The sequence below is a fragment of the Trichomonas vaginalis genome, chromosome II (genome assembly GCF_026262505.1).
Source record: "Trichomonas vaginalis G3 chromosome II, whole genome shotgun sequence".
Lineage (NCBI taxonomy): Eukaryota > Parabasalia > Trichomonadida > Trichomonadidae > Trichomonas > Trichomonas vaginalis.
Window position 1 is genome coordinate 5,958,210 of NC_067204.1, and position 19,604 is coordinate 5,977,813.

Below are 19,604 nucleotides of genomic sequence, written 5' to 3' on the forward strand. Positions count from 1 at the left end.
AAATGACATTTTACTTAGAATAAAAAGATGGACGTATTTGAGTATCTCTTCGAATTGAAGCAGAACAAAGTTTACACACACAAACAATACAAATACATTGACAGAATAGTTCTTTATACAAACAATGGTAAATGTTATAGAATAGCAGTCTTTGCTGAACCAAAATATTTTCATAAAGCAAAGAAAGTTGGTATAACCGAGATGGTGAAAGTTCTTGAAGCAGACAAAAATATAACAACAAAACTGACCGATATTTCTAAAGGTAAGTTTATAATACAATATTATATCAAAACTGGCGTACTGTCAATATTTGACGGAGAGAAGTCAGTTCAAAGAACAACTTACTGACCTGCTGCCCAAAATCTGCTCGATGGAAGCTGTCGTTATACCAATCTGAGGAGCCCCAGCAGGTTTCATCGAACGAATTTTCAAAAGAGCATCTTCCGTGAAAAGTGCTATTGGTTTTGTAAACTTCTTTGCTTTCAATTCATTTGGACCGTCTCTGTCACCAGTATATTGTATTTGAACTGTACCAACATGAAATACCACCCATAAAGTCTTCTGAGTCAGCAAATGGAATGCCAAGCCAAAAGTTTGAACGGTCTCCATTTGTATATTGAGTGTTTTGAGCTCCTGTATGAGTCCATACTTTCACATATGGCATAATAGAACTTTGCATTTCAGGGTTAATGTTGTTGTGAAGTTGTTGTAAAGTTCATAGCATCTAATGTCAAAGTTGTATGACCTCATATCCTCAACTGTAGAATATTCTTCTCTTGGATAGTATTTGCCATCTATGTTATATGGTATTTAATACCAGGGTTGTAGAAGCAAGAATAGTCATTTATAGTTCGTCTGAACAGTACAAACATAGTATCTGCATGTTTCATTGCAGTTGTTAAGGCAATATCTGTTCTTGCACCTGGGTCAGCACTTTGGTTTCCAACTTCACCTGCAAAGTCTTTGACAGATATTTGGTGTATAGGGAACATAAGTGGAACTGCAATATATTTGGCAGCTAAAGCATTTGAAATATCTGGGTCCAACATATAGACTGCAAGTCTGCTTTCTATTCTCTTGCATTCAAACTTTTCGCATGTGAACTTAACTGGGTCCAAGCAGTTCCAGCAGCATTGAAGTAGTAGTTTACTTCAGTTTGAGGTTTGAGAAACCAAAGTCTAAGTCAACTTTGTCTTTGCAAAATTCGGCGAATGACGTTTGATTTGCTCCCTTTACGTCTGTAAGAGTGAATGGGTCTTGTGTTGGTGCAATGACTAAGTTATTTTTGCTTGGAGTAAGTTCGATAGAAATTTTTTCCTGCCCAGTTTGGCAAGTATCTTAAAAACCTGAAGATGAGGAAAGATGACAAAGGAACTCTAAGTTTCAGTTTTACTTTGGTTACTGCTGCTGCATTTTGTCCAGAAAGGTCAACATAAACTCCTGGAACGTTAGGGTCAAGTCTTCTTATTTTCTCAATAGTTGCATACTGTCTGGTTTTTCTCTAGCTTGTGGTTGTACTGAGTTTCTCAAAGCGAACCATTCATAGTTTGCCCATGTTACTGTTTGAACTAAGTCAGAGTTAGAATATATCTTATATCCCATGAAAACTTCTGGAGCATATTGGTATCCGACATAGAAAATTCCATTGCAACCTTTCTTGTCAGACAACTTGGCAGAAGGTTTTATTTCAATGTCTTGTTCCACGTATAAAAAGAGTTGTCAATAGAAATAATATGAAACCTGTCGCAAGCAATATCTACTGTTGTTGAAGAACCTTCTCCAAACTCACCTACGTTTCCATAAGAAACAGCAGTTGTATATTCGTAAGTTCCAGGAACTATTTCTGACCTTCTAATGGCATTGTCGCATTCGTTATACCATTCGGAAACATTTCCGTTCATAGCATCCAAAACTGTTGGCGTTTATATTCTGAGCGGGCGTACATTTCATATGAGTAAAAATATAGAATAGTTGGATTTATATGTCATAATAGAACCCACGTGGACCAAGCTTTACTTTCTTCCTGACTGAGTTTTTAACTCTTCTTTTTCCTCATTGCCCTCTGCTTGAAGTTGTTGCATCTTTGCATTATGTTCATCTAGTATGTTGCAAATTTCCCATGTCCTTTTTGTGCCTTTTGGCTCTGGTCGCCCATCTCAGGTAACCTATATCCTAGAAAGAGTTTGTCATAGTTTGTATTTGAGTCTTTGCGTATTGTTTGCATGACTCTTTCCTGAGTTTCTGGTTCAAGCTCTTCAAACAGTGCCTGTCCATATGGAATATGCTCGTTTCCAAATATATGTTTTTGTAGCCATTCTGGTTTTCTTTCCATGTTACCAACTATATCTTTTGTGAATGGGAAAGCTTCTACCCAATCTTTCAGTCTTGCGTCGTTTATTTCTGTAGTTGGTTTTATTTTGTCAAGGAACATGTTTTTCAATACTAACATTCATCTGGTACTGTCCATTTGAGTTTTCTTAAATATTCATCCTTCTCAGTTCATTGTCTGCAAAGTAAGTTTTTATGACATTTTGTAAACTTTCGTTTGCAAGGTCATGTACAATAGGTTCTCTTCCTTCTCCCTCCCTAACTTTCTTTCTAAACTCTTCACCAAATATACCATCTCTATGGTTCTGTGTAGTTCTTTGAGATAAATGTTCTAGAACGTCAGGTGTTATATTTCCATCAGCCATGTTCATTTCATACTGGTCCAAAATATCTGCATCTTTCATATCTTTCAATGGCATTAAAGCCGCGCTGAAAATACCAGCTATATCTGGTTCACCATTCACTTCCATTGCGTCTACAACTTCTTGGAATTGTGGTTGTAAGTTTATGAACCACCTATCTGGATTAGCTTTATGACCCATCTCATTGTAGTTCCATCGTCTGCAGAAACAAAAGTAGGTTTGTTTCCATCTTGGTTAGGTTCTGAATGAACTTTAAACAATGTTTCATTTCTATATGTTTTCTTGAAATTTAACCTTTTATCTTCACCGAGTTCATCCGAAGATTGAACGTTAAATGCTCGTAAGTAAAAAGGGTTGTTGTATTTGTGTACATTTTCTTTCAGTGCTTCCATTCTATGCTGAATATTTTCATCTGGTGTTGGAGTCTTTTGTATGTCGGCAAACATTTTTCGATATTCTTCTACTATGTCAGCCGAATTTTTTTTAGACTCTTGGAAATATTCCATATTCTCCGCATACTCTGTTGAGGTCAAGATTTTTCGGCTGTTCCAAATCTTCATCTAGTTCTGTGAAGTTAGTTTCCAAAGGAGTGACTTGTTCGTTTCCTTCAGGCTCTTCTAGCTGTTGTTGCTGAACTATTTCTTCCATGTCTGGTTGTATCTGAACTATTTCTTCCTGTGGAGTTTCTTGTACCTCATCTGCTGGCATTTCATATATTCCGAGACCGTTTTCAACAATTTCCTATCTACGTCATCCGCATTCATAAGCTTTTGTTCTTTCGTTCCGTCTCTATTTTTTACGCGTTTCATGACGAAAGTTGAATTGTCATTTAGCTCTGACATCAAATATCTCGGAGTAAATTCATCCATGTCATTTGGATGATATGCTATTAAATCATATCCCTTAGCGAGCTTGTATTTTCCAGGTTTGAGATTATATCCGTTTTGGTGCTGAGCCATAAAGCTAAATAGGTTCGGGTCAGTATTTCCATCCTTGAACTTTCTAATAGCTTCTTTATATCTGTCACTAAAAGTCAACAGTATCTGGGAAACCACACTCTTCTTTAAGCATTTTTAAGAATTCTTGGTTTCCTTGTTCTCTACTTCTTTTATGTCCTTGCTCTGTTTGTGGTTGTTGTTGTGCAGGGTTTTGAACTGTTGGTTGCTGTGCTGGTTGTTGTGTTGGTTGTTGTGCTGGTTGTTGTGTTGGTTGTTGTTGTTGCGTTGGTTTTGGTGCATGCCTGTGTCTGTGTCCATGTGACGATGTAAATGTTTTAGGTAGTCCTGGTGCAGGTGCTTCTCTTGGAGGGTTTGGTGGTATATAAGTTCCACCAGCTGGCACATATGTCCATCTGCAGCGTAATGTCCTACCTGACTTTTCGTTTTTAAGAAAGCATTTACTAGGTCTGTTTTGGTCTGTTGTAACTCTTTTTCTTGACTTTCCACAACAGTTGCTCTAACGGCGTCATAGGCACTTTGAACTGCCTGTCTCGTTGCTGCATCTGTTATTTTCGTCATATTTTGTGCTACTTCTCTTAACTCTTTGTCGAAACCTTCAGACTTCAGTTTCTTTCCAGATGAGAAGTCGTTCACTTGTTTCACCTTACTATGAAGAGCTTCGAAAGCGTTCTTAAAGTCAGCATTTGTTAAAGCTTCATTTGAACTATCTTCATCCGCTTGTATTTTTGTCCTTATTGACCCTATGAGTTGGGCTGCTTTAGCGTTGGCTTGGGCATCTAACCAGTCATTGTTGGCTTTTATATATTCTGCGCTTTTCATTGCCTTTTGCATAGCCGCGTCGTTATTTTTACTTTCTTGTGCTAAGTTTTCATACTGTACGGTTTGGTTTTGCAACTGTAAAAGTTTTTCTGCCTTTACATTTGCTTCAACTTCTTTTTTATACTCATCGCTATCCATATATGTCTTCAGGGCTTTTTGTTTTATCTCTTCATCTTTCAGTATTTTATATTGAGTAGTATGGTTTTTCAAATTTATGACATCTTGTTCCATTTTTGCTACTTCTGTTGCTTTTTCTGACACTTTTTTCGCATATTCCTCTGTACTTAGTTCTTTCAGTTGTTCTTCTTTCTTCTTTTTCTCTACGTTTAACTCATTGAGTTTTCTTTGTGTGTCTGTCATATTCTAGTTTCTTTTCGTTTTCACTTATTTGCTTCTGTATGTCTATGTTTGACTTTTTGACATCTGTTATTTGATTTTTGAGTGAACTCAAATTCATTTGACTTTGAGGGTTATAGGCTGTTCCGTCTGCAGCTCCACCATAGCCTGCCATTTTCGCTAAAAGTGCCGCTCTTAAACCTCCACTCTGTGCACCAACAACTCGGTTTAAAAGCATAGGATTGCTTGACATTTGTTGCAACATAGTGGGGTCATTCAGCATTTGTTGTTGCAACTGTTGTTGTGGTGTTAGTCTTACTATTGGATGTTTCAATGCTCTCTTCCTCTTACGTATATTCTTACGTAGCTTACGTGGCATTTTAAGTGAAGTTAAAAACATTTACGATGAAGAAGTTTCGACAAAACATTTACGAAGAAATCATGAAAATTCATGAGGTGAGAAAACAGGTGAGAAAAGAGGTGACATCTCACCTCTTCACCTAAATTATATTTTTGGGTCATTTACGCTCATTACGAAGAAGTCTTGACAAAACATTTACGAAGAAGTCTTGACAAAACATTTACGAAGAAGTCTTGACAAAACATTTACGAAGAAGTCTTGACAAAACATTTACGAAGAAGTCTTGACAAAACATATACGATGAAATTCATGAGTTTTCTACGATGTTAGAAAACATGTTAGAAAAGGTGTTAGATCTAACATTCTAACATAAACATTATTTTTTGGTCATTTACGCTCATTACGATGAAATCATGACAAAACATTTACGAAGAAGTCTTGACAAAACATTTACGAAGAAGTCTTGACAAAACATTTACGTTCATGTTTGACAAAACATTTACGTTCATGTTTGACAAAACATTTACGAAGAAGTCTTGACAAAACATTTACGATGAAGTCTTGACAAAAAAGTCAACGGCTGGTCGGCTGGGGTTCGGTCCTCCTCTTGGGTCTTGGGAAAAATTCTTAGGGCTAGAAGGCACGAAGTGCCTGGAAGCCCCACTACCTTTTTTTTTTTTTTTTTTTTTTTTTGGTTATAGTGAAACTAGAGATACTCAATGTAAACTCTTTTTAAAATAACGTACAATTGCCAAGGCAATTCCGGTTTTGGCAATTGTACGTTATTTTTTTTTCGCAGTGATTTGAGTGAATTGCCAATTGCCATAAGCTTCAAGAAATCTGAAACAATGACACTGAAACATATTTAACTACATGTAAAATCAAATCAGGCTCATTTATTAAAAACGCAATATTTTTATACTTATTGTTTCGTTTTGTAAACATGAATTTAAGCCTAAATTCTTTCTCATGTCTGAGATGACCTTCTTTCATAAATTATTATGTAAATTTTTGATTATTTTGGGATAATATTAATCATTTGAACTGTTTTGTGGAGTTCTTTTGTGAATACGATGCATTTGTTGAACTAATATTCAATTCTCAATAAGATGATGCATTTCTGTTATTATATTTCGGATAATTTTTTAAAATAATTTTTTTAATTGCTCACAAAATATAGCAGAGGACTCTCATCAAAATGAACAGAGAGTGATTTATTTTTCATAAAGAAATTAAAATACAAAATAATTAAAAAATAAAATGAAGAAAAAGGAGAAAAAAAATAGGTCCTAAAAACAAATACTTATAACTATGATATGCGTATCTTATTGGGCGAAATTGGCGTCCGAAGGGCGCTAATTTCGCCGGAAATTTTTTGAGAATTGCCAAAATGACCTCAGAATTGCCAAGTCTGCATCCTTAATTGAAATCACTTGGTATTGAATATATCATTTATTTAATGACTGAAAATATACAATTCAAGTTTTATAATATTTCAGGGGTAGCAAGTGATAGACCCCTTATAAATAAATTAAATGAATGACAACTTAGGTTATACTTCAATTCCATACGAAAATTCAGTGGCCAAGCAAGCATATTTCGAAAATCTTCCACTTATTGCTGAATGTCTTCCCACTGAAGATTTCTTTAAGGAATTAGAAATAATTTTACTTTCTATTGTTCGAAATGACAAACTTATTACGAAATTTGTCGAAATCATTCCATTAATTCTTCAACCTGATAACATTTCATTTAATTTAAGATTCATTTACAAAGTTGGATCGATAATCTTAACTTCATTCAACAATTCCTTGAAAACGAATTACGTAGAATATGCAGAGAAAACACTTAATTCATACAATAACGTTAAACTCGAAATCGAAGAACAAATTAAACCAAATCTCGGTCAATTTGCAAATTCAAAGTTCGCAATTTGGCGTTTATGCTCATTAACCAAAATAGAGCCACAAATACAAGATATAGGTCAGCTTCTCTATAATGAATTTAATTCTCCAGATAGAATTCAATATGCAGCCGAATTCTTACCATTTATGTCACCATCAGAAGCGCAAAGACATATAGTTAATGCATTAATTAATCCACAGTACGTAGTTCGTGTTTCTGCCGTTGATGCGATAAGTTATTTCAAATTTGACCTTAGCGATCAATTTTACGAAACAAATTTGTGCCAAGAAAAGAATATCAAAGTTCTTGAGCATGTATTACAGATCCCTCCAGAGAATATTTCTCTAAATATTTTGAAACCACTCATTAATCATCCAGATTTAAGTTCTAAAGCTATTGCTGTTGCTCTAAAGTCACCACACTTAGTAACTCTCGTACCAGATCTCATTAAAAATGGCTGTGCTGGTGCTGAATTAGCAGATATCAATATTGAAGTCATTAAGAACATGAATCCTGTTCCATACGATCTTATTGCAATGCTACTTAAGGAATCAACCAAACTTGTCAGCGACGAGATCATTAAAGGCATTGCATCTCTCGATGAATTAAATGTTTTGTTCCACATCGTATTCCCTCGCATGGGCGAGAAGGGAAGTTGGCGACCTCGTTATATAGCAGTCCAAATCTTCAAAGAACTCGTCCGAAACAAGATTGCGGACGAAATGATTCCGGATTATGCAGGATTTGCGATCGCAATGGCTTTAGATCGCTGCTACTACGTCAGGAAGTTAGTTATGGAGACAATTGCTATATTCCCAGAAGGCTGGGCAAAGTCTTATACCATTGAATCTATTTTATCACTTGCAAATGATAAATGCGACCACTTCCACTGCGAAATGTTCAAATTATTACTTCAAGAAGCTCCAAATGTTCTCCATGGCTTCGAAAATCTTGTTGAGAATGCGAAGAAAGCAATTGAAAACGATCTTAAAGAAAATTGATTTTATATATTAACTTTTTAATACTTTTTGATTGAACTAATCTAATCCGATAGCTTGTGATATATTTATTCTATAATTCCAAATATATTTATTCTTCAAAATTGAGATCTAAGCAGTTATTTTTCGTTTTTATTGACATATTACTTACCGAGATATTAAATCGCACACAACATTGATTGCTAGTTTTTTTATAAGAATTCCCAATAATTTTTGTAGGAACATTATTTATGATGTATCTCAATATCTGGTGGGTTTGAGAGCAAACTTTGAATAGTATAGGTATCTTTAGATGATTGACAGTTCATTGTCTGCATATTACATTTGTCAGAAGTTTTGTTAGTCTCAAGAATATGATTTTACAATTCAACTCGATTTTACATTATTGAAAAAGTGACATATGATAATCAATTTTAAAAATCAGGCTCAAACGCCATATAAATATTCCATCAAATAGTACAATGATTCTAGATCATCATTAAAAACCAATAATCTTGCATATGTTACATCTCGATTAATTTCCATTCAAAACTATCTTCATCATATGACAACTGTTTTTAATCCATCTGGTGAAGAAGCAAAAGCTGCATTTCCTACATTGAAGCCTCGTCCAGCGGCACAACGCTTATCAACAAATTTATCTCAATCAGAACAAATATTTCCACCTACAAAATCAAATTATGTCGTTGGAAACTTCAATGTAACTAATTATGTTAATAGAGTTGTCGAATTAGCAATTGTCCGCTATAAAACATCTCCACAATACGAAAGTCAAAAAGCTAATAATGCATTCGGTATTAATGAAGGTCAAAAGGAAGCATTTCCATCAAGATCACAAAATACAGAGGCTTTCCCATCTCGCTCACAAAAGCAAGAACAGCCAACAGAAGCCTTTCCATCCAGATCTCAAAACACAGAAGCTTTCCCATCAAGAGCCGCCAAAAAAGAAGAACCAGCTACAGAAGCATCCCCATCCAGATCACAGAATACAGAAGCATTTCCATCCAGATCCCAAAATACAGAAGCATTTCCAACAAGATCTCAAAAACAAGAACAGCCAACAGAGGCATTCCCATCACGAGCTGCAAAGAAAGAAGAACCAGCTACAGAATCTTTCCCATCAAGAACACAGAAGCAAGAACAAACAACAGAATCTTATCATGCAACAAGGAATCCAAAGCCAAGGCGTGCAGCTAAAGAAGAAGCGGCATTTGAAGCAATCATTAAGATCCCATCAGGACGTGCAGCCAAAGAAGAAGCAATGTTTGAAGCATCACCACCATCAAAAGGAAAGCATCAAATCCACACATTCATACAAGAAACAGTTGTTTCTCAACCGGAAATCCATCAACAGAGGAAGAACTCTAAGACATTCCCATCATTGCAGCCACTGAAGACAGAACCACAATCAATTCCAAGTCCAACAAAGAACCATCAGCCACAAGAAGCATTTCCAACACCGAAGAAAGAAGCATTTCCAACATCAAAGAAAGAGGCTTTCACTCCGGAACCAATACAAACAAACTTTAACCAGCCAACAGAACCATTCCCAACTAAATCACAACCAAAACAAGAGCAGCAACAGCAGCAACAACAACAAGCTCCTGAACCATTCCCAACTAAAACAGAAGCATTTCCATCGAGAACACAGAAAACTGAGGCATTCCCAACGAAAACAGCTAAACCAGACACTTTGGATTTCGTTTTCGTCAAGTCTTATGTCAATGGAATCATCAGTCGCTGCTTAACAAAGGCAAATGCTGCAAAGAACGAACAGTTATTTGCATTTCCAAAGAGAAATTCTGTTTCTAAGAAAGAACCAGAACCAGCTCAAACACAACAACAACAAACACAACAACAACCAGCACAGCCAAAGACAACACAAGAACTTGCAAATGAATATGCGAAGAAAGCAATTGATTCTGGCCTCGAAAAGTATAAGAATACAAAAGTTGATGATACATTTGCATTCCCAACACGTACAAAGAAACCACCTCTTTCTGCATCAGCATCTGAATCTGTTTGCCAAATCTCTCCAGAGTCATCTGCTGAACAATTATCAGCATTCCCATCCAGATCTCAGAAAACAGAAGCATTTCCATCAAGATCTCAAACTACTTCTAATTCTTCTGAACAAAATCAAACAGAAGCATTCCCATCTCGTTCCCAGAAAACTGAGGCATTTCCAAGTAGATCACAACCAAAGCCAAGCGCAATTAACACACAGCCTCAGGAAGAAGAGAAATCAGCATTCCCTTCAAGGTCATCGCCAAGAAAACCACAGCCACAGTCGATTATTCAGGATGATGAAGATGATGAACATGGATTCAGGCCATTCCCAACACACCAAATGAGACATCACTCTCCAGGAGCAAGACCAGCGAAGATGACTGAAGATCTTCCACCAGCAATCAATGTAATGCTTCCTTCTGTTGACCAGGATGATGTTCCACAGTCAGCTTTACCTGCAAGACCACAGTTAACAGGCGAAGATTCATCTCCTTCAAAGAGACCAATTTTCAATCCGATATTGACCAGAAAACCACCAATGATGCCTTCAAGATCAGAAAGGAACTCCAGCGCTGCAAGAGAAGGACCTCCAATGGCTGACAAACTAAAGAGATCTGCTTCAACAGGAAGCCAGAATATCTTACTCAGAAAGGATCTCAGAGCTCACTTCGAAAAGACTGATTCTTCTGAATTGAAACAAGCAATGGAAAGAAAAGATATTAAATAAAAACATTATTCATTTGATTTTTTACCTATTATATCGATCATTTTCTGCAAAACCAGCTGATTCTTTGGAAGGACGCATTAGGTCGGTCCCATCTAAATTCTTATTACCAGGAGATTCAGCGCTATTATCGATTGCCCAAAATGAATATGATTTCATCTCAAATGCCTCAATTTCCTCAAATTCTAAGACGAAAACGGTTCTTAACGCATTATCTACAATAGTGTAAACAAGAAAGGTGAATTTGTTCTAAAGTTCTGTTTCTGGGAATATGACAAGAACCATAAAACATTAAGCAGAGCAGTCTTAAAATTTGTCAATGACAGACTTGTTGACAGAGATGACGCCTCTTGGAGAGATGAAGTCCAACAAAACTTCTTAGAATGCAAAGAAGACACATGCGCTGTTCTTGAAGATGAAATAGAAAACAGAATAGATGAGCTATTAAAGGACAAAGAACTTTTACATAAATATGGTTGCGCCAAATTTGACATAACTCCACCAGAAAAGAAGAAGAGAGAAAAGAAAGAAAAGAAAGAAAAGAAAGAAAAGAAAGAAAAGAAAGAAAAGAAAGAAAAGAAAGAAAAGAAAGAAAAGAAAGAAAAGAAAGAAAAGAAAGTAGAAGAAGAGAAGAAAGAACCTGAACCAGTTCCAGAGAAGGGGAGATATGACATGTAAAAATAAAATTTTATTTTTAGAACATTTCTGGGTCAATGTCAATGTTCTCTTCCTCTTTAGGAGTAAACACTGGCTTAGACTCTAAAATCTTTTTACCCAATTTACCTTGAACTTCTACAACTTTAGACTCATAATATTCATAGTCGTCTGTCTTCTTTAGTTCATAAGGTATAACAAGTTTGTATGCTTTGCCTTCTTTAAGGTTTGAGAACCTTCTGTCAAAACTTTCTTTGACTGTTAACAAACCTTCTATGTCTAAGTCTTCAAATTTCGCACCATTTTTAGTCACAATAGCAAACTTAACTGGTTCGATGTTCCAAACTTTGCTGAATGAAGACTTTTCAAAATGGTAGAAATAAACATTCAAATATGTGAATGGGTCTAGTTCTTCTTTAAGTCCTGACATGTACTTGTTTACTGAGATGAATTTCGTCATCTTTTCTATCGGATAAAAAAATATTTTTTAAAATTTACTCAGAAAAAATTTTCTTTGTATATACACCATTCTGAACATCTAAAAGACTTTGACATTTGCCAAGAATGTACGTTTAGAAGCTGCCATATAACCATATTCTTGACAATATTGTTTATACGAATCGTACAATGACCTTTCATCTAATGACACAAAGTCAGTTTCATCTACGAACAGTTCATATACACTCTTTTTGCTTCTAACAATGTTTGTCTCTCTTCGGTATTGTGAATTTGTCTTGGATTGAACTTAGAAATATCTAATGTCATGAAATATGAGAACAAGTGGTTGTAAAAGTCAGATGTCAAAGTTTCTGCTAAGTCGTCAAAAATATTCTGTATCTTGCATATGAGAATCTGACGTTCTGACAACTACATATCTTCTGTCAGAACTTTCTAACTTCATCGGAACAGCATTGTTTGAAACCATAATGAAGTTTGCAAACATTTTCACAAACTCTTTTGGTCTTTATACTTTCTTTCAACAACTCCAACTTTGTCTGTTATAAGACTCTTCAAAGCATCTGAGTTCAAAACTTTTGTTGTATCTATTACTTTTAAGTTCATTGCAAACTATAAGTTTCATATTCTCTATTGAGGAGTTAAACTTGCCACAGATGTTTTCTAAGTTTGTCATATTCGGATTCGAAAACCTTCTAACAGTTTGCACAAAATATCTGTAAAGAAAGTATTCTTACCAGTTCCTTGTTTTCCAATTATAATAGAGAGCAGTTTCATTTTTAGCACTTGGATGTTGTAAAAATGTTTGCAAACCAACATAAGATATACTCATAAACCTTTTCGTTTTCCATTGCATATAATTTCTTTGACATGGTCTAACCAAGCTTCTATAATATTTTCTTTCCATTCTACTTGTTCATATTTATATCAGTGAAGATAGAATAGAAGTTTGGAGAAGTAGGTGTATAGAACTTTATTACCACGAACTGAAAATCTTCTAACTTTGACAATAAGATATCCCAAGCATCTAACATCTTCATGCCAACTTGTACGACTTTATTTTCTTAAGTTTCTGTCTACATTCTTGTTCTGAAAACTATTGTCGCTTTAGGTTTGTTAAAGACTACATCCCATTCTTTCATAACAAAACATTCTGGGAAGAGTCGACATAAATGACTAAACGTTTCAAATTCTCGACTGCTTTGTTATAGTCTCTAAATGGACACATATTTCTGAATGCTTGGAAGTCATAAAAATCTGAAACATCTATTCTGTACATTTTTATAAAAATAAAAAAATATTTTTTTTTATTCTTGACTTTGTTGTTCCATTTGTTGCATTTGTTGTTCTTGAGCTATTTTGTTGAAATTGTTTCTTGTAATACAATACTTTCACCAGTGCATCTTCCAATTCGAAACTTTCTGCCGTCATTGACAAATACATAGGACATAAAAGTTTTACAGGAACAAAGTTTGCGTCAACTAATGTCAACGTTATACTTGCCAAAGTGTTTGAGTTCACTAAGGTTGAAAATTCTGCATTCGAATGAACAATAGGCAAACCAGCAGAGAAAGTATTGTTTATACGCATAAGTATCTTTTGGTCATAATAGTTTCTGTCGACATTCGAATAACACTTTGAACCTAAGTTTGAAACAATATATAAGATTGGTGTGCTTAATGTCATGGAATAGACATTCCTTGTATGACACCTTTTCCTGTTATAGGAAACTGTTGGTAGTAAAAACCAAAATAAGTTTTGTATTATAGCCTCATATCGTTTATTAGTAAAACTCAGTCGGACATCCAAAACATAATGAAACCTGCTCTAGTTGCAGCACATGTTACACCCGTACTTAAAGTATTAAATAAGTCAACAAAACCTGTTGGTGGTATATCTGAGTAAGTATCTTCAAAGGAGTATTTTTTTTACCATTCACAACAATAAAATCTTTCTGGTGTCAAAAGAGCAAAACAGCTTTAGTCGTCATTGTGTTTAAGGTTAGTTTACAATATCGTCCTTGAGGACTTTGTAAGTTTGTTGTTATAGAATTATATGACTCAGGATTTTTAGTCGTAATAGTATAAACCATTATGTCTTCTGCCATTTACTTAGCAAATAAATTTTAATGAAATGTTGTGGTCGTCAAATATTTTTATAACGTCTGGGAAACTATATTTTAAGTTCAACGTTTCACCTCCTTTCATAACGTATATCTTGTCAATGACATTATATGAAACACCACAGCAACTAATGTCGGGTTCTATTTCTTTGATGTTTATATCGTCTGCCTCTGTCAAAAGTTTCAATAGTTCTTTCAAAACTTCATGAGGTGCATGACATATGAGTTCACTTTTACAGGGTTGTGTTCGACCAAGTTTAACATTATACTTAAAGCTTGACAAATCTTCTCCTGAGTTTGAAGTTTGTCTTTCAGTTGTTGGTAGTCGTTTCGAATATCTGCAACAGAACTTAAGTCTCTGTTAACTTCAGGATATGTTTGGTTCTTTTACAGGAACAATTGTTATACCATCTTCGTCTTCGTATGGTTTCCCCACTTCAACATCTCTGTCTTTGACATTGACAACAACACTTGGCTGTTTGTTTGAGTTGGTGAATTTAACTTCACATCTGCCACCGCCATTAAACCTTTTGAAACACTTACGCTTCTATTTTTCGGAAATGACATTTTACTTAGAATAAAAGATGGACGTATTCGGATATCTTATTGAATTGAAGCAGAACAAAGTTTATACTCACAAACAATACAAATACATTGACAGAATAGTTCTTTACACAAACAATGGAAAATGTTATAGAATAGCAGTCTTTGCTGAACCTAAATATTTTCATAAAGCAAAGAAAGTTGGTATAACTGAAATGGTGAAAGTTCTTGAAGCAGACAAAAATATAACTTCAAAACTTACAGATATTTACTAAAGGTAAGTTTATAATACAATATTATGTCAAAATGGCGTACTGTCAATATTTGACGGAGAGAAGTCGTTCAAGAACAACTTACTGACCTGCTGCCAAAATCTGCTCGATGGAAGCTGTCGTTTATGCCAATCTGAGGAGCCCCAGCAGGTTTCATCGAACGAATTTTCAAAAGAGCATCTTCCGTGAAAAGTGCTATTGGTTTTGTAAACTTCTTTGCTTTCAATTCATCTGGACCGTCTCTGTCACCAGTATATTGTATTTGAACTGTACCAACAGTGAAATACCACCCATAGAGTCTTCTGAGTCAGCAAATGGAATGCCAAGCCAAAGGTTTGAACGGTCTCCATTTGTATATTGAGTTTTTTTGACCTCCTGTATGAGTCCATACTTTCACATATGGCATAATAGAACTTTGCATTTCAGGGTTAATGGTTGTTGTGAAGTTGTTGTTAAAGTTCATAGCATCTAATGTCAAGTTGTATGACCTCATATCCTCAACTGTAGAATATTCTTCTCTGGATAATATTTGCCATCTATGTTTATATGATATTTAATACAAGGGTTGTAGAAACAAGAATAGTCATTTTTAGTTCGTCTGAACAGTACAAAACATAGTATCTGCATGTTTCATTGCAGTTGTTAAAGCAATATCTGTTTCTTGCACCTGCGGCTCCTGGATTTTGGTTTCCAACTTCACCTGCAAAGTCTTTGACAGATATTTGGTGTATAGGGAACATAAGTGGAACTGCAATATATTTGGCAGCTAAAGCATTTGAAATATCTGGGTCCAACATATAGACTGCAAGTCTGCTTTCTATTCTCTTGCATTCAAACTGTTCGCATGTAAACTTAACTGGTCCCAAGCAGTTCCAGCAGCATTGAAATAATAGTTTACTTCATTGTTGAAGTTTGAGAAACCAAAGTCTAAGTCAACTTTGTCTTTGCAAAATTCGGCGAATGACGTTTGATTTGTTCCCTTTACGTCTGTAATAGTGAATGGGTCTTGTGTTGGTGCAATGACTAAGTTATTTTTGTTTGGAGTAAGTTCGATAGAAATTTTTCCTGCCCAGTTTGGCAAGTATCTTAAAAACCTGAAGATGAGGAAAGATGACAAAGGAACTCTAAGTTTCAGTTTTACTTTAGTTGCAGCAGTTCCATCTGAACCAGAAAGGTTAACATAAACTCCTGGAAACGTTAGGGTCAAGTCTTCTTATTTTCTCAATAGTTGCATACTGGTCTGTTTGTTCTCTAGCTTGTGGTTGTACTGAGTTTCTCAAAGCGAACCATTCATAGTTTGCCCATTACTGTTTGAACTAAGTCAGAGTTAGAATATATCTTATATCCCATGAAAACTTCTGGAGCATATTGGTATCCGACATAGAAAATTCCATGCAACCTTTCTTGTCAGACAACTTGGCAGAAGGTTTTATTTCAATGTCTTGTTCCACGTATAAGAATGAGTTGTCAATAGAAATAATGTGAAACCTGTCGCAAGCAATATCTACTGTTGTTGAAGAACCTTCTCCAAACTCACCTACGTTTCCATAAGAAACAGCAGTTGTATATTCGTAAGTTCCAGGAACTATTTCTGACCTTCTAATGGCATTGTCGCATTCGTTATACCATTCGGAAACATTTCCGTTCATGGCATCCAAAACTGTTGGCGTTATATTCTGAGCGGCGTACATTTCATATGGGTAAAAATATAGAATAGTTGGATTTATGTGTCATAATAGAACCCACTCGGACCAAGCTTTACTTTCTTCCTGACTGAGTTTTTAACTGAATCTTTAACTCTTCTTTTTCCTTCATTGCCACTACTTTCACTAGATGAAGTTACTTTTCACTACTTTCACTTTGTTCTACTCTTCTCTTTCTTCTTTGGTGTCGCTTTTTGGTAACTTGCCCTCTGCTTCAAGTTGTAGCATCTTTGCCTCATGTTCACGCTCTAGTATGTTGTAAATTTCCCATGTCCTTTTTGCCTTTGGGCTCTGGTCGCCCATCTCAGGTAACCTATATCCTAGAAAGATTTTGTCATAGTTTGTATTTGAGTCTTCGCGTATTGTTTGCATGACTCTTTCCTGAGTTTTCCGGTTCAAGCTCTTCAAACAGAGCTTGTCCATATGGAATAAGCTCGTTTCCAAATATATGTTTTTGTAGCCATTCTGGTTTTCTTTCCATGTTACCAATAATATCTTTTGTGAATGGAAAGCTTTTACCCAACGTTTCAGTCTTGCGTCATTTATTTCTGTAGTTGGTTTTATTTTGTCATGGAACATGTTTTTCAATACTAACATTTCATTTGGTACTGTCCATTTGAGTTTTCTTAAATATTCATCCCTTCTCGGTTCATTGTCTGCAAAGTAATTTTTATGACATTTTGCAAACTTTCGTTTGCAAGGTCATGTACAATAGTTCTCTTCCTTCTCTCTCCTAATCTCTTTCTAAACTCTTCACCAAATATACCATCTCTATGGTTCTGTGTAGTTCTTTGAGATAAATGTTCTAGAACGTCAGGTGTTATATTTCCCTCAGCCATGTTCATTTCATACTGGTCCAAAATATCTGCATCTTTCATATCTTTCAATGGCATTAAAGCCGCGCTGAAAATACCAGCTATATCTGGTTCACCATTCACTTCCATTGCGTCTACAACTTCTTGGAATTGAGGTTGTAAGTTTATGAACCACCTATCCGGATTAGCTTTATGACCCCATCTCATTGTAGTTCCATAGTCTGCAGAAACAAAAGTAGGTTTGTTTTCATATTGGTTAGGTTCTGAATGAACTTTAAACAATGTTTCATTTCTATATGTTTTGTTGAAATTTAACCTTTTATTTTCACCGAGTTCAGCCAAAGATTGAACGTTATATGGTCGTAAGTAAAAAGGATTATTGTATTTGCGTACATTTTCTTTCAGTACTTCCATTCTATGCTGAATATTTTCATCTGATGTTGGAGTCTTTTGTATGTCGGTGAACATTTTTCGATATTCTTCTACTATGTCAGCCGAATTTTTCTTAGACTCTTGGAAAGATTCCATATTCACCTCATACTCTTGTTGAGGGTCAAGATTTTTCGGCTGTTCCAAATCTTCATCTAGTTCTGTGAAGTTAGTTTCCAAAGGAGGGACTTGTTTGTTTCCTTCAGGCTCTTCTAGCTGTTGTTGCTGAACTATTTCTTCCATGTCTGGTTGTATCTGAACTTCTTCCTGTGGAGTTTCTTGTACCTCATCTGGTGGCATTTCATATATTCCGAGACCGTTTTTAACAAGTTCCCTATCTAAGTCATCCGGACTCATAAACCTTTCTTCTTTCGTTCCGTCTCTATTTTTTACGCGTTTCATGAAGAGAGTTGAATTATCATTTAGCTCTGACATCAAATATCTCGGAGTAAATTCATCCATGTCATTTGGATGATATGCTATTAAATCATATCCCTTTGCGAGCTTGTATTTTCCAGGTTTGAGATTATATCGATTTTATGCTGAACCATAAAGCTAAATAGGTTCGGGTCAGCATTTCCTTCCTTGAACTTTCTAATAGCTTCTTTATATCTGTCACTAAAGTCAAGAGTATCTGGGTAACCATAATCTTCCTTAAGCATTTTTAAGAATTCTTGGTTTCCTTTTTCTCTACTTCTTTTGTGTCTTTGCTCTGTTTGTGGTTGTTGTTGTGCAGGGTTTTGAACTGTTGGTTGCTGTGTTGGTTGTTGTTGTGGTGCTGGATTTTGAACTGTTGGTTGCTGTGCAGGGTTTTGAACTGTTGGTTGCTGTGCTGGATTTTGAACTGTTGGTTGTTGTGTTGGTTTTGTTGCATGCCTGTGTCTGTGTCCATGTGACGATGTAAATGTTTTAGGTAGTCCTGGTGCGGGTGCTTCTCTTGGAGGGTTTGGTGGTATATAAGTTCCACCAGCTGGCACATATGTTCCATCTGCAGCATAATGTCCTACCTGACTTTTCGTTCTTAAGAAAGCATTTACTAGGTCTGTTTTGGTCTGTTGTAACTCTTTTTCTTGACTTTCCACAACAGTTGCTCTAACGGCGTCATAGGCACTTTGAACTGCCTGTCTCGTTGCTGCATCTGTTATTTTCGTCATATTTTGTGCTAGTTAGTATACATATCAAGGGTACGGAGGCACTGCGCGCCTCCTTACCCTTGATATGTGAATTTGACACTTTACAAAACCGTTAACGTATATTTTACAACACAAACGACAACACTAACTTAACCTTAAATATTTACAAAGCCGCCAACCACTTCACCTCACTACTGTAAAAAAAATAAACGTTCTCACTTACAAAAGTATTGCAACTCCTCCCATTGCTGTGCTTCACACAACAGTTCATATTCTTCTGACTCACTTTCTTCTTCATATAGGTCAAAATCACTGTCAAAATAAATGTTAGTAAGTTTTGACAAAGCTAATGAAACACGCTTACCGTTTGTATCATATGCTTGTATAAACTTTCCATTATGCTTGTAGTCATAAACGCTCAAACTAACTTTACCCTTTCTCCCTCGTATCTGATAGAATGTATTTTCACGAGGAACGAAGAACAAATTCTTGAACTCATGACCGTTGTAGTTTGTTATCTCAATAGTTTTCGTCATTTATATAAAAATAAAATAAAAAATAAAATAAAAAATAAACTTAAAAATTAATGATATCACCACCCTCACACGTATGAAAACATAGCACAAAAATAAATTTAGGTGAAGTGGTGAGATCTCACCTCTTTTTTCACCCTGT

General features: G+C 35.5%; 7 protein-coding genes and 2 pseudogenes across 9 annotated transcripts, besides 3 other annotated features; 3 read left to right on the top strand and 6 right to left on the bottom strand.

Moving 5' to 3' along the window:
- Positions 1–1,052: part of a mobile genetic element that runs on past the window's edge.
- A 1,046-nt stretch (positions 1,053–2,098) lies between these two features.
- Positions 2,099–2,431, bottom strand: TVAGG3_0494110 (protein of unknown function, DUF4106 family; the record flags this gene model as incomplete). The annotated part of the gene is made up of 1 exon (XM_051236316.1): positions 2,099–2,431. The coding sequence occupies one exon, from the start codon at positions 2,429–2,431 to the stop codon at positions 2,099–2,101; it is 333 nt and encodes a 110-aa protein (XP_051094140.1).
- Positions 2,432–2,477: 46 nt separating this feature from the next.
- Positions 2,478–2,798, bottom strand: TVAGG3_0494120 (protein of unknown function, DUF4106 family; the record flags this gene model as incomplete). Its single annotated transcript, XM_051236317.1, has 1 exon — positions 2,478–2,798. One exon carries the CDS (start codon positions 2,796–2,798, stop codon positions 2,478–2,480), a length of 321 nt encoding a protein of 106 aa, XP_051094141.1.
- A 222-nt stretch (positions 2,799–3,020) lies between these two features.
- Positions 3,021–4,207, bottom strand: TVAGG3_0494130 (annotated as a pseudogene). The gene has a single exon. A coding segment is annotated over exon 1 (1,187 nt).
- A 2,493-nt stretch (positions 4,208–6,700) lies between these two features.
- On the top strand, positions 6,701–8,071 carry TVAGG3_0494140 (armadillo (ARM) repeat-containing protein family; the record flags this gene model as incomplete). The annotated part of the gene is made up of 1 exon (XM_001299735.1): positions 6,701–8,071. One exon carries the CDS (start codon positions 6,701–6,703, stop codon positions 8,069–8,071), a length of 1,371 nt encoding a protein of 456 aa, XP_001299736.1.
- A 532-nt stretch (positions 8,072–8,603) lies between these two features.
- Positions 8,604–10,806, top strand: TVAGG3_0494150 (uncharacterized protein; the record flags this gene model as incomplete). The annotated part of the gene is made up of 1 exon (XM_001299734.1): positions 8,613–10,805. One exon carries the CDS (start codon positions 8,613–8,615, stop codon positions 10,803–10,805), a length of 2,193 nt encoding a protein of 730 aa, XP_001299735.1.
- A 216-nt stretch (positions 10,807–11,022) lies between these two features.
- Positions 11,023–17,631: a mobile genetic element.
- On the top strand, positions 11,100–11,480 carry TVAGG3_0494170 (uncharacterized protein; the record flags this gene model as incomplete). The annotated part of the gene is made up of 1 exon (XM_051236318.1): positions 11,100–11,480. A coding segment is annotated over one exon (381 nt), but the record flags the coding sequence as incomplete, so codon positions are not given.
- On the bottom strand, positions 11,497–11,916 carry TVAGG3_0494180 (protein of unknown function, DUF4108 family; the record flags this gene model as incomplete). The annotated part of the gene is made up of 1 exon (XM_051236319.1): positions 11,497–11,916. One exon carries the CDS (start codon positions 11,914–11,916, stop codon positions 11,497–11,499), a length of 420 nt encoding a protein of 139 aa, XP_051094143.1.
- On the bottom strand, positions 15,364–16,199 carry TVAGG3_0494190 (annotated as a pseudogene). The gene has a single exon. A coding segment is annotated over exon 1 (836 nt).
- Positions 17,632–18,960: 1,329 nt separating the features above from the next.
- Positions 18,961–19,604: part of a mobile genetic element that runs on past the window's edge.
- Positions 19,145–19,465, bottom strand: TVAGG3_0494210 (uncharacterized protein; the record flags this gene model as incomplete). The annotated part of the gene is made up of 1 exon (XM_051236320.1): positions 19,145–19,465. The coding sequence occupies one exon, from the start codon at positions 19,463–19,465 to the stop codon at positions 19,145–19,147; it is 321 nt and encodes a 106-aa protein (XP_051094144.1).